The following is a 13,077-nucleotide window of genomic DNA, read 5'->3' as shown; positions in this document are numbered from 1 at the left end:
AAAAGAAGTTTCTACAGAATTTTGTACCAGAAAATTTACTTCACTAAATACACTAAGTAGTAAGATAAAATCAGAAGAGCTTCAGAAAATGAACGTCATCTTTGTAAATAAAACTGTGGTGATTACCACAATTAATTAACTTTATAGTGGGTATCTGAGATTAATTTTTTTCCTATAACTGATACAGATTTCTGGAGGAGCTTCCATTTTTACATGTCTCCTTCTGTGTGGCACACTCTCACTCTCATTTGTATGAGAGTCTGAGTTGACTGACAAGCCTACTGTGCTAGGATACATGTTGACTGGTAAGCCTACTGTGTTAGGATACATGTTGACTGGTAAGCCTACTGTGTTAGGATACATGTTGGCTGGTAAACCTACTGTGTTAGGATGCATGTTGACTGGTAAACCTACTGTGCTAGGATACATGTTGACTGGTAAACCTACTGTGTTAGGATACCTGTTGACTGGTAAACCTACTGTGTTAGGATGCATGTTGACTGGTAAACCTACTGTGTTAGGATGCATGTTGACTGGTAAACCTACTTACTGTGTTAGGATGCATGTTGACTGGTAAACCTACTGTGTTAGAATACATGTTGACTGGTAAACCTACTGTGTTAGGATGCATGTTGACTGGTAAACCTACTGTGCTAGGATACATGTTGACTGGTAAACCTACTGTGTTAGGATACATGTTGACTGGTAAGCCTACTGTGTTAGGATGCATGTTGACTGGTAAACCTACTGTGTTAGGATGCATGTTGACTGGCAAGCCTACTGCATTAGGATGCATGTTGACTGGTAAGCCTACTGTGTTAGAATGCATATTGACTGGTAAACCTACTGTGTTATGATGCATGTTGACTGGTAAGCCTACTGTGTTAGGATGCATGTTGACTGGTAAGCCTACTGTGTTAGGATGCATGTTGACTGGCAAGCTTGCTGTGTTAGGATGTATGTTGACTGGTAAACCTACTATGCTAGGATGCATGTTGACTGGTAAACCTACTGTGTTAGGATGCATGTTGACTGGTAAACCTACTATGTTAGGATGCATGTTGGCTGGTAAGTCAACTATATTGAGATGCATGTTGGCTGGCAAGCCTAATGTGTTTGGATGCATGTTAACTGACAAGCCTACTATGTTAAGATGCATGTTGGCTGGTAAGTAAGTCATCAAAGAAAACTGCTGCCTAGAGCTTCTTACTATCATCACTCTCTTTAGAGAACATTCCAAGTCACCTGAGTTAGTGCCAATCTCTTCCTCAAAGATAGACTTTGCCTTCTTAGTATTTGCCTCTCAGCAGTGTTTTCTTTTTAACACTCCAAAGTCCTGTACGAAACCCTCAGAAGAACCTCTTTATCATTTGCTATCCAGATCATGAGGACATCCTTGTAAACGGAAGACAGCCTTATCAGATCATGAACTAATAGTGCAATGGGGAGGGCACACTGACCACGTGACCTTACTCTAGAAATCAAACATTCCCATGGTGCTTCCCTCACCATCTCTTCTGCCAAGATCCACAGTTGTAGAGGTGGAACAGAAGTACCTGTTCAGGCTGGTTTGCATTCGAGAGAGGAATGACCATCCAAATGACATTGAGGTTAATGAGAGCAGCACTGGTAGAGAAGGCGCACGGCAGGACGGCTGTCTGGCCCCGGGCCACCTGGACACTGCCAGGGCTCTCAGACACTTCCAGGGACACCGCAACACCTGTAGAGGAAGGAACAGTTTGGTTCTGTGCGTGTCCTCTCCTAACAGCTCTGTGAGTATCGCAGTATCACATTACATCTGACCTGGATCTGTGAACACACTGACAGAATGGTCTAACCAGAGAATGACTCATCACTCACAGAGCCAAAATAAGAAAGTGGCTCACCCCTTTACATCTTGCAAAGTAATTTTGAAATGTTAGGGACCATCTATTCTCTCTCTCTCTCTCTCTCTCTCTCTCTCTCTCTCTCTCTCTCTCTCTCTCTCTCGTTTTTGTTTTTTTGTTTTTCGAGACAGAGTTTCTCTGTGTAGTTTTGGTGTCTATCCTGGATCTCACTCTGTAGACCAGGCTGGCCTCAAACTCACAGAGATCTGCCTGGCTCTACCTCCTGAGTGCTGGGATTAAAGGTATGTGCCACTGCCGCCCTCTATTCTCTCTTATAAGGCAGTAACCCAGTATTTGGAGAGATTCAGATACACCATGGCAAAGTCCGTGCAAAAGTTGATAAATTCTGACAAAAGACATGAACTGAATTTTCTAAGTATCATTACAGTAGCACACCACAAAACTTAGTGCTCATCTGTAAATCTAACAAAGTATGTGCATGCCTTTGTGCTCAAAACCACATATAAAACATCAATGAAAGAGGTAATAAGTAAAAGAAATGGGAAGACATACAGTGTTCATGAGATGGGAGATCCAATATTAATAAGAGGTCAATTAATCTCCCCAAATTGATAAAATTCAGAGCAAATTCAATTAAAACTCTACCAGGCTTTTTAAGTACATGGCAATGAATTAATTTTCGCACACATTAAAAGGGAAGAATCACAAAGAGTCAAAAGAAATAAAAGAACATAATAAAAAATGATGGTCAAGGGCTTATGTGATGGCTCAGCATTAAGAGCACTGGCTGCTCTTGCAAAGGACCCAGCTTCGATTCCCAGCACCCACGTGTTGCTTACACCCTCTGTTAACTCCAGTGCCAAGGGGTCCAACACCCTCTTCTGGTCTCCACAGACACTGAACACACATACTGCCTATAGCTTAGGCTTGTTCCTAACTAGTCTTATGACTTAAGTTAACCCATTTCTATTCATCTTCATCCTACCATGTACTGCCCATCCTGCTTCTTCTGTGTCTTCTGGCATCTCTTGTGTGCCTAGATTCATCTTCTACTTCCTCTGTCTCTGCCCGGAAGTCCCACCTACACCTCCTGCCTAGCTATTGGCCATTCAGCTTTTCATTACACCAATCGCAGCAATATATATTCACACAGTGTACAAACATCCCACAACTGTGGTGTACACCTATACAGGCAGGGAGAGCTCGAGTCTGTGGCCAGCTTGAACTGCAGTGATACCCTACCTGGAAAGAAAGGCAGTGAGAGGGGAAGGGAAGGGCAGTGAGAGGAGGAGCCGAGCATCGTGGTAGAGGCCTCCTGAGTGGGGAGATGAAAGCAGGAGGGCTGTGAAGTCAGGACAGCCTGGGCAAAGGCGGGCCTGGGCAGAGGCGGGCCTGGGCAGAGGCGGACCTGGGCTACACAGCAAGACCATACTTCGCAACACAGCAACAACAAAACGAGCCACAGAGGGTCCACCATTACGTTCTTCAGACTGCTCCAACGCAGGAGAGAAAGCACTTGCCCCTGTTAACCTATGCAAGGCGATGTTTATCATCCATCCTCAGGTATACTAATTTCATGCTGAACTCACATAATTTTCACACACACACACACACACACACACACACACACACACACACAATCAGTAAAAACAAACTGAAAGCAAAAGCTAGAAATGGGGGAAATTGCCCAAACAGGGAATGCAGAGGGCAGGATGGGCAGGGATGGGCAGGGATAGACAGGGATGGGGCAGGGATGGGGCTGAGGTGGGGCAGGGCTGGGGCTGGGGTGGGGCAGGGATGGGGCAGGGAAGAGGAGCCTGTTAGCAAGAGAAAGCCTCTGCGGCACTCACTATTTATTTTTACATTCTCACGCCATCTGATTCTTGAATCCCACACTTTAGCACCGCTGCAGAAGAAACATTCTAGACAGCTTCCAGAGCGTGCAAAGGGGCAGGTGAAGCTGGACGGGTCTGACTGGCAATCTGGCTCTTGCTTCTAATCTGCTACGGAACATCAAGCAAGTCACTTAATCTCTGAAACTTGGCGCTTCATCTACACAAAGGGCTTGTGCTCCCACCCACTCGCCACAGAAGGAGTGTCAGAAACGGTGGCACCCGCCATGACTATCCTTGCTGGGGAGGCAATGGAGCACGCTGACCATCCAAGCCTACAGCCAATACTATATAGAAACCCTCATTTAATTCCACAAAGAATCAAGAAGGAACTCCCACTTCTGGGGCCCTTCTGATCCCCTTGTTGGGAGTTGTTTGTTCTAATAAAATTTGTCCCCCCCAAAAGGGAAAACAGAGGCCCAGAGAAAAACTAAAAGCCAGCCCGAAGACACATAACCACAAGGCTAGAAAATGTACACTCTGGACTCAAACCAGGCAGTTTACCTAAGGAAAACATACACTAAAATATCTCATAAATGTTTATTACCACTGCATTAAGCAATCACAACATTTAAAACTATAACAGACTTTTACACAAAACCATTAGATGAAAACCTCCTCAGTTTCCTGACTGTAAACCTACAAATCAGCTCCATCTGCCTCACCGCCCTCTCTACTGTTAAGAGTTTATTTAGAGCCACGCCCACCATCCACCAGGAGAGCTTTGACTCCTCTCCCTTTGGTCCCTTAGTAACCTTGCCACAGACTGCAGGCTCTCAAGCCTTCTCTCTGCACAGGAATCCCCTGGCAGCATTTCAACATTGTCCAGTTGCTCAATTTCAAAGCAATCCCTCCCTCGCCGAAGGGGAGTAGTGTCCTGTTCCCCCCACTCCCACCACCAGGATCTGCTGCCTCCGAGGCTTCCTGTGACTCTTTCTCAAGACCTGTCGACGCTGGCTGTCTAGTGACCACTGTCTCCCCAAGTCTTTGATCCAGTGTGGTTCCACCACTTCGAAAAGCTCCTCCCCAGGCATCCCAGAGACCATGTGGCTGCATAGCCTTTGTAATCTCTCTTGCACCCTCAGGGGCATCTACCAGAGATGAGCAGGCTTGCTGTTGAAATCCACTGCCCCTCAGCTTCAGGGAGACAGTTTGAACTCCACTTCCCCTTGCCTGAGTGTTCCTTGGTCTCTCTGCAGTTTCGCTCCTTGCCGTTGCATGGCTTCACGTGTTCGTCGTCCTCAAAGGACTTCCTGATCTCCACACTGGCCCTGCAGAAGCACATCTACAGTCTCCAACTGGATCCTCATTTACAATGGCTTCCAAATGTCTCTCTCAAACGTAAATCATCACCTCCCAGACACATCTCCTTGGTATCTCCAAGGCATCTCAAGTCAGTGTCCATGACCAAAGGCATCCCTCCCATGCCAGGCTCCTTTCTTCTTAAAAGTTCTTTATTCGTTTTTAGGTTGGTATACAAAATAACATGTTTTATTTTGCATTTTCGTACACGTGTTCTCATTCATGACCCTTCCTGACTTCTCTCCCCTGTGTGGTAGTTTGAAAGAAAGTGGCTCCGAAAGGGAGTGGCACTGTTAGGAGGTGTGGCCTCGTTGGAGTAGGTGCGTCACTATGGGGGTGGGCTTAAGCTCCTTTGCTCAAGCTACACTCAGTACTCAGTGTGGTAAACAGTTCACTTCCTGTTGCCTGCAGATCAAGATGGGGGTTTTCAGCTCCTTCTCCAGCACCATGTCAGGTAGCATGCCTCCATGTCCCACCATGAGGATAATGGACTAAGCATCTGAAACTGTAAGCCAGCCCTAGTTAAATGTTTTCCTTTATAGGAGTTGCCATGGTCATGGCGTCTCTTTACAGCAATTGAAACCCTAACTGAGACACCCCACTCTGGCGGGGGTTCTCTGCCTTTCCCCATAGACTCCTTTCTCTCTGCTCCATGCTTTCATGACGTGTGTATTCTGTTACCCTCTTCTTCCCCCGCCCCCCACACACACACCTCAATGGATATATCCATATTTTTCATTTTAAATTTAAGTTTAAATATGAGATAATATGCAGTATTTGAGTCTATCTTATTTCATTTAAACATAATGGTTTCTAATTGCATCCAATTTCCTGTCAAGATTTCATTTTTCTTTGTGAATAAAATTCCAATGTATATATGTACCACATTTTTTCCTGCATTTATCTATCAATAGACATCTAGGGCTTGCATTTCCTAGCTATTATGAAAAGTGCAGCTACAGACATGGGTGTGCAAGCAAATCTCTGAGGTATGCTGACTTAAAAATTAGTTGAGTACATACCCAAGAGTGGTACTGCTGGGGTATATGGTAGTTCTATTTCTGGCTTTGGGGGAAACCCCCATGCTGATTTCAGCAGTGGCTTCACACGTTTACACTGTCAGCTGCAGTGTACCAGGGCTCCTCTTTCCCCATATCCTTACCAATATTTGTTGTTTGTTTTTCAAAGCAATTTTAATTTGCCTTTCCCTGATGGCCAAGGAACACTTTTTCAAACATTTATCAAACATTATTCATTTTGGAACTGTTAATTCAGTTCCTAGCTCATTGATAAACTAATTAATTAACTGATTATCATTGGGGGGTTTTAAGGGGTGATCAGGCTTTTTGTTGTCATTTGGTTGACTTTTGTTTGCTTGCTTGGTCTGGGACATATGTCTTTTATTGACCTAATTCACCAGAGTGAAAATAATGCCTACACCAAACCAAATATGTGTTACTATAACTTCTGCATCACAAAATCCACAGCTTCAAAAACAAAAACATCACATTTGACTCAATCAAAATCCACTGCTTCAGAATCAACACCTTCTTTGAAACCACAGAAACGTTTAAATATGGTTAAGACTCAAATGCAGAAATCTGGTTGGTTGAAAAGCTAATTAACTTCCTAACTTGCTCAAACAAAAATTACAAAAAGGCAAACTTGTGAGGATTGTTTTTGTTTTCTGGGTTTCATTATTGGGATAATCATGGCGGGGGGGGGGGTTGTTTCTATTATTTCTTTTCCCCCTTCTCCCCAAATTGTGTTCTTCACACAAATTACAGTCTACTGAAATCACCAACACTGCCTAGCAGTTGAGAATATTTAGAGTCCTGGGGCTGGAGAGACAGCTCAGCAGTTAAGAGCAAGTACTGCTCCTGCAGAAGATTCAAGTTTAGGTCCCAGCACCCATGTCAGACAGCTCACAATTGCCTGTAACTCCAGCTCCAGGGGACCAGGCATCTTCTTCTGGCCTTCACTCACATGCAAATACACACCCAGGCATGCATTTTGTACATATAAAAACTAAAGAGAAATCTTTAAAATAGAGTTCTAAAGTAATAAGGAAGAGAGCTACCCTCAGGCACTCTTCTGCTGTCCTTTCTTCCCAATCAGAGATTGGAGATGTTTGGGGCAACACCATCAGCAGCAACTATAGCACTGATGAGAGAGTCCAGCTCTTTACCTCCATGAAAACCAAGTTGCAAGTGATGTGCAGGTAACACAGTTTAAGACTTCTGATGTGCCGGGCAGTGGTGGTGCACGCCTTTAATCCTAGCACTCGGGAGGCAGGCAGAACTCAGTGAGTTTGAGGCCAGCCTGGTCTACAGAGTGAGTTCCAGGACAGGCTCCAAAGCTGCACAGGGAAAACCTGTCTCAAAACAACAACAACAACAACAAAAAGACTTCTGCCAATTCAAGCAGGTCTTCAGTGGGCTACTCCAGGGAGGCTGCACTGGTCTATGTGGGACTAGACCCCACAAGTGAGGCTGCTCTGGATTTCAATGTCTCTAAACACACCCCACAAGCCAGATCACTACAGATGGAAATCATCTTGGTCTTGGCCTTTTAGAATCCTTCCCAGTCTTACCACCAGCCATTTCAAATCCAGCTGAACTCCAGACAAGTGAGGCAGAGAACAGGTTAGCTGGGCACAGAGCAAGATCCCACCCCATCCCGCTACTCCTTCACTGGACAGTGATTCAAACTGCATCCTGGTGTTTAGAGTTTGCATTTATTCACATGGTCTAGATATTCACCTCCTGATGTGGAGTTGGAGAAGATTTTCCTCCCGTTCTTTAGGTTATCTCTTCCCTCTGGTGCTCATTTCTTTTTCTGTTCAAAAGCTTCTTGGTTTCATGTAATCCTATTTGTCAATTCTTTGGATTATTTCTATACTACTGAATTTATTTTTTTCCACAAGGTCCTCATCTGTGTCTGCATGTTAAAGTGTTTTCCCTAAGTTTGTCTCTAGCAGTTGCAAGTTCCAGGTCTTACATTGGGTCTTTGATCTGTTTTGAGTGGCTCTTAGTACAAAGTGAGAGAGAACAGTCTTCCTTCATTCTTCTACATGTGGAAAATCCAACAGCATCTGTTAACATATGTTAACAGCATCTTTGCTGCCTTGTCTGTGACACATGTCTGACACCTTTGTCAAACATCGGGCAGCTGTAGTTGTGGGGCAAGTAGGAGAGGAAAGGGTCAATGTGGCTTACACTTTCACATTGCAGTCCATCGCTGAAGGAGGTCAGGACAGGAACTCAAAACAGGGCAGGAACCTGGAGGCAGGGGCTGATGCAGAGGCCATAGAGGGGTGCTGCTTACTGGCTTGCTTCCCATGGCTTGCTCGGCCTGTGTTGTTCTAGAACCCAGGACCAGCAGCCCAGGGATGACCCCAATAACAATACGCTGCCCCCTCCCACACCAGCACTAATAAGAAAATGCTCTGCAGGCTTGCGTACAGCCCAATCTCAAGGAGGCATTTGCAACTGGGGCCCAGTCCTCTCAGATGACTCCAGCCTGTGCCAAGTTGACATAAAGTTAGCCAGCACATTTTGTGTGCTCTATAAATTGGGAATTTTGAAGTCACCTAAGACATTCTCCATCACTACAAACATCTTACAAACATGATGAAGGACTACATGAGAAGGATACATTAATCTTGAGAAAAAGCACACAGAGGAGTCTTATGGAGATAATATTTAAATTATAATTGTGATAAGAACCACCCCATTCCTATCTCAGAAAGGGTCTACACACCCAAAATCAGTGGTTCTCAACCTGTGGGTCGCGAACCCTTTGGGGGTCAAAGGACCCTTTCACAGGGTCACATATCAGCTATCCTGCATATCAGATATTTACATTAAATCCATAACAGTAGCAAAATCACAGTTATGAAGTAGCAACAAAAATAATTTTATGGTTGGGGGGTCACTACAACATGAGGAATTGTATTAAAGGGTTGCAGCATTAGGAAGGTTGGGGACCACTGCTCTAATGTATCTGAGCAAAGGCAGCTGAGATTAGATGTGAACACACACATGAGCTGGTGCCAGGTCATCTGCACAAGGAGCCTGCCTGATTGGCTCAGGGGAAGGCAGCTGGGGAGAGCCATGGACTCCTAGGGAATTCGTGCCTGAAAACCCTTCTGGCAAGAACATACATGTTCCTGGAGATGAGCTGAGATTTTGTTGGTTAATTTTTATCTGGAATAATCAAAAAAGTCATATAACCTGCCTTCATTTTTCATCGTTGGATTAAAAAGAAGTTGCTCTTGAACAGACTCAAAGGGTGTGAAGGGGGAAAAAATACCACTTTGTAACACTGTCCCAGGACTCTGGTACATTCAGTGCAGTGAATATGTTAAAAAAAAAAAAATCTTAGATAGTATAAGGTAGTGAGTGTTCTACATTTTAAATGCTTAATTTTTACCCAACCTGTAAAACATCAACTGAAAACCCAATTTTCTTTTAAAGTATATTTCCATGTTTAAAATTCTAGGCAAAAATTTAAACTTTAATGCTAAATATTAGACTAAAAATTCACTTATGACGTCCTACAATTTGCAATATTTACATGTAAAATACATTATTCAAGAGCTGAATTGGTAGCACTTTGCAGAGTTCAACCTTTTCTTACTGCTTCCCCCTGAAACTAAAGTCACCTCATGAATTCTGAATGGCTCAGCAGTTAAATAAGAAAGGAGTAAAGTACATAGCCATGTTTCCTCTGAGGAGTTGAGATCAAAAGTTAAAGTTTTCTTTCCTCTTTCTAAAGGCTAAAGACTCATTTCCTAAGATTTAAAGCAAAAGGGAATTTATACCGTGTCAGATCAAGAAGTATGGTTCATCCAAAAAGAAGATGCCAGTTAAGAACACTGCAAAGTCCTGAAGGATCATCCCGGCCAACAGAAGAGACCGAGAGTGTGTTCCAGCCATCTGCCCAGAGCCAGATGCAAATGACAGGACGTCTTTTAGCAAAGCCATCACAGTGGAAGTTGAGAATGGGTACTGGCCCAAGCAACCCAACTGAGATTTCAAAAATGGAGCACTGTCCAATGTCAGGGGCGAATGGGTCCCCCCACCTCAGAACACTTCCCCCAGAATGCAGTCGGCAAAGCAAATCAGACCTTGTGTTTGTAGCACTTTGGGAAACCTACATTATTCTTTTGTTCTCATGTTTAGTAGCAGTCACACTCAAAGAATGTTCAGTGGCTTATTCACACATGACCTTACAAGTGTTGTCCAGTATATGCACAACAGAATATAGACCTCTAACCAATTGGGTTTTATACTTCTATCAGAGTGAAATAAGTTTCAACATATTAAACTTCTAATCTACATTTTCTGAAGGAAGCTGAGGAAATATTACAATTCTTTAACACTGGGATTTTTAAAAAACAGATGACTTTCTTCCTGTATTTTAATTAAATTTAATTTGATAAAATTATTTTTAGACTTACTATATGATCTTTTTTAAAATGCTATAAAAACCAAAAATATGTTTATATTAATTGCAATTAAATTAAAAATTTTGGCCATAAACACCATAGTAAATAGTGATTAATATCTGTTTATTATGCAGATGATTCTATTATACATTGGTTACCTTCATTAATCAATGTATGGGATTGCTGCCAAATCTCCACCTTATGCCAGTTCACACAATGCATTTTATTGTTGGTATACAGAAGCAGCACCACGAAGTTTCCTATTCTTATTTCCTTGCTGAAGCATCACTCAACTACACAGACTACGTCACATGGCATTATATTTTAATGGCATGACAGTCATTTTAGTGCCTTCCCATGGACTTCACCTCTTTAATCACCAGCCCGTTCCAGGGTGATCAGAACAGCAAGGGATGTGGACACAGACACTAAAGAGCAGATCTAGAGATGAGGCAGAGACACAGGGGGACTTCAACACCTGTACTGAGAGACAAGGCAAGAGGCACAGGGAGCTCTGTAGATACCCGCTCCTCTCTGTCACCTTTCGGAGTATGTGCATCCATCCTCGCAACATGGCACATATATCCTGGGTACCATTTACTCAGCGATGTCTCCTAATCCCTATCATCAACTTCAGAATCCTCTTCAATTGTCACATTCCTGTCACCCCCTCCTGAGGCCATATCCAGCTATGGGTTGAGGCATTTTGTCCCACTTAGAAATCAGCTTTCAGTGTGACTACAGTCTCGCAAGATGGATGCAGAGGAGTGTTTAAGAGTAATTATAGAAAATCTAGTCACCGCAGTACCACAGACCGGCAACATAATTTATATACATATTTTGTTTCGCCGATATTACATGACTCACTGAGTTTTTTAATAGCCCTTGAATTATTTATAACTTAATAAAACAGGCCCAGATTACCAAATTAATCTTGAAGAACTAGTAGCACCAGGCCTCCAACTGGCATGGCAATTCACAAGAGCTGAGCCCTCAGACACGGCGAACCCCATCACTTCCTGTCTCTCCACAGTCCAGCACTTTAATCAGTCCTTTTGCTGCCTGACTCCTATGGGCATTTGCATTTGTGAAGCATTTTTTAAGGCTTACATAAGGTGTGTGGTCATAATTAACTACGGAGAAGCAAGGCAGGAAAGCAGAGCCCAGCTTTGCAGAGCTGTAACAAGGATGTTAACTGTTCCGTACTGAAATTCCCTTCAGAGAAAGCAGAAAGTAATTCCTTACATGTTAGTCACCAGAGCTGAGATGCAGGCTCCCGCTCACTCACATCCTGGATAACTGTAATTGCACCAGGAATCAGAACTTCACCAAGAAAAAGAGAGAGAGAGAGAGAGTCCTCTCCAGGCTAGACGCTATTATGAGATGGGTCTTATCTAAAGATACACCAAATATAGGCTAGGGGTGTAAGTCAGTGATAGACTGCTTATCTGGCATAGTCAAGGTCTAACTCAATCTCCAACACCAGAGAGAAAAAGAGACATATCAAGTGTAATTATGTCTGGCAAACCCAACATCACCTTCCCTGCTGGCAGGAACCTGGGAAAATCAGCAGTATGTGAAGAGAAGAGCTAGATCACTAAAATGAGGGTAGGAAGGGATGTTACATGAGAAAAGGGCAGCCCATCCAGACTTAATGGGCCTCTGTGTGTTACAGGCACATGGCTCTCTTCATTCCTAAAGAGTGCGTCAGAGTACAGAAAGCAAAAACTCATAGAAATGAAACATAAAAAGGAAATAAATACTGTTAGAGATTGCCAGGCTTTTCTAACATCAATTCATAGAACAGACAAATATCAGTACAAATACAGAAGACCTGAATAGAGACAAATTTGGGGCGGAAGTGTGTTAGAATATACAGCCAGCAACATGACCAAAGAAACAAGTTAAAGACTTAATTTTCCAGGAAAGCAGTCAAAGCCATCACAGAGAATCTGGCTTGATACAGAAACACTGCAGTGGCCCCTGTAAGCAGAGGCCAAGTGGCCCGATCCTCCCACAATCTCAGTTATCTCACCAGTGACGGGAGCATGCTGCAAAGCCACACTGCTCTGTGGCCATCTCTGTTGGCTGCAGAGGCCACACAGCACACTCCTTTCGGTGGATCATGTCTCTGTGACATCTCACCTATGGGGTTCTGAATGGAAGACCTACATCTCTGCATGTGAGCTGAGAAATTGGAGACATCATCTCTAGCATCTACTCTGAACGCAAACTTAGAGAAATGTTCAAAATATGATGGGCAACCATGCATATTAAAGCCAGCCATAAACGCAAACTTCAAAAACCTTGTCTCTCTTTCCTCTCCCTCGCCTCACCACGCCTGCTCTTGCCCAGCCCTCTTTCCCATCATGCACTGCATGGCCTTGCAGAGTGGAAAGCTGAACCTGCCCTCTTATCCTATATGAGCCCTATGCCCTCTGAGGAGGTGGGGGTGGCTGCCACTGAGCTGGAGAAAAGTGTCCAGAGGCAGAGGAATGGAAGTTGTCCAAGTTCCCTGACAAGAGGAGACTTGTGTTCTATTTTGTACATAAGAAAATAAGAAGTGACGAGACTAGGAAAAGAT

The 13,077-nt window shown here is 43.7% G+C and overlaps 1 protein-coding gene across 3 annotated transcripts in view; it reads right to left on the bottom strand.

The window, feature by feature from the left end:
* Positions 1-13,077, bottom strand: part of Igsf11 (immunoglobulin superfamily member 11) — a 122,946-nt gene that overhangs the window by 17,687 nt on the left and 92,182 nt on the right. For 2 of the 3 annotated variants that reach the window (XM_052740696.1, XM_052740694.1), the window contains one exon: positions 1,557-1,720. In XM_052740696.1, coding sequence (XP_052596656.1) covers positions 1,557-1,595 — 39 coding nt within the window. In that variant the 5' untranslated portion in view covers positions 1,596-1,720. Of the gene's footprint in view, positions 1-1,509; positions 1,721-13,077 lie in introns of those variants that run through there. The other variant, XM_052740695.1, reaches the window with a different exon arrangement.

This window comes from Peromyscus californicus, unplaced genomic scaffold, assembly GCF_007827085.1.
Source record: "Peromyscus californicus insignis strain IS unplaced genomic scaffold, ASM782708v3 Scaffold_16__1_contigs__length_79575227, whole genome shotgun sequence".
Classification (NCBI taxonomy): domain Eukaryota; kingdom Metazoa; phylum Chordata; class Mammalia; order Rodentia; family Cricetidae; genus Peromyscus; species Peromyscus californicus.
Note: the sequence above shows the minus strand (reverse complement) of the source record. Positions and strands in the feature narration are given on the sequence as shown.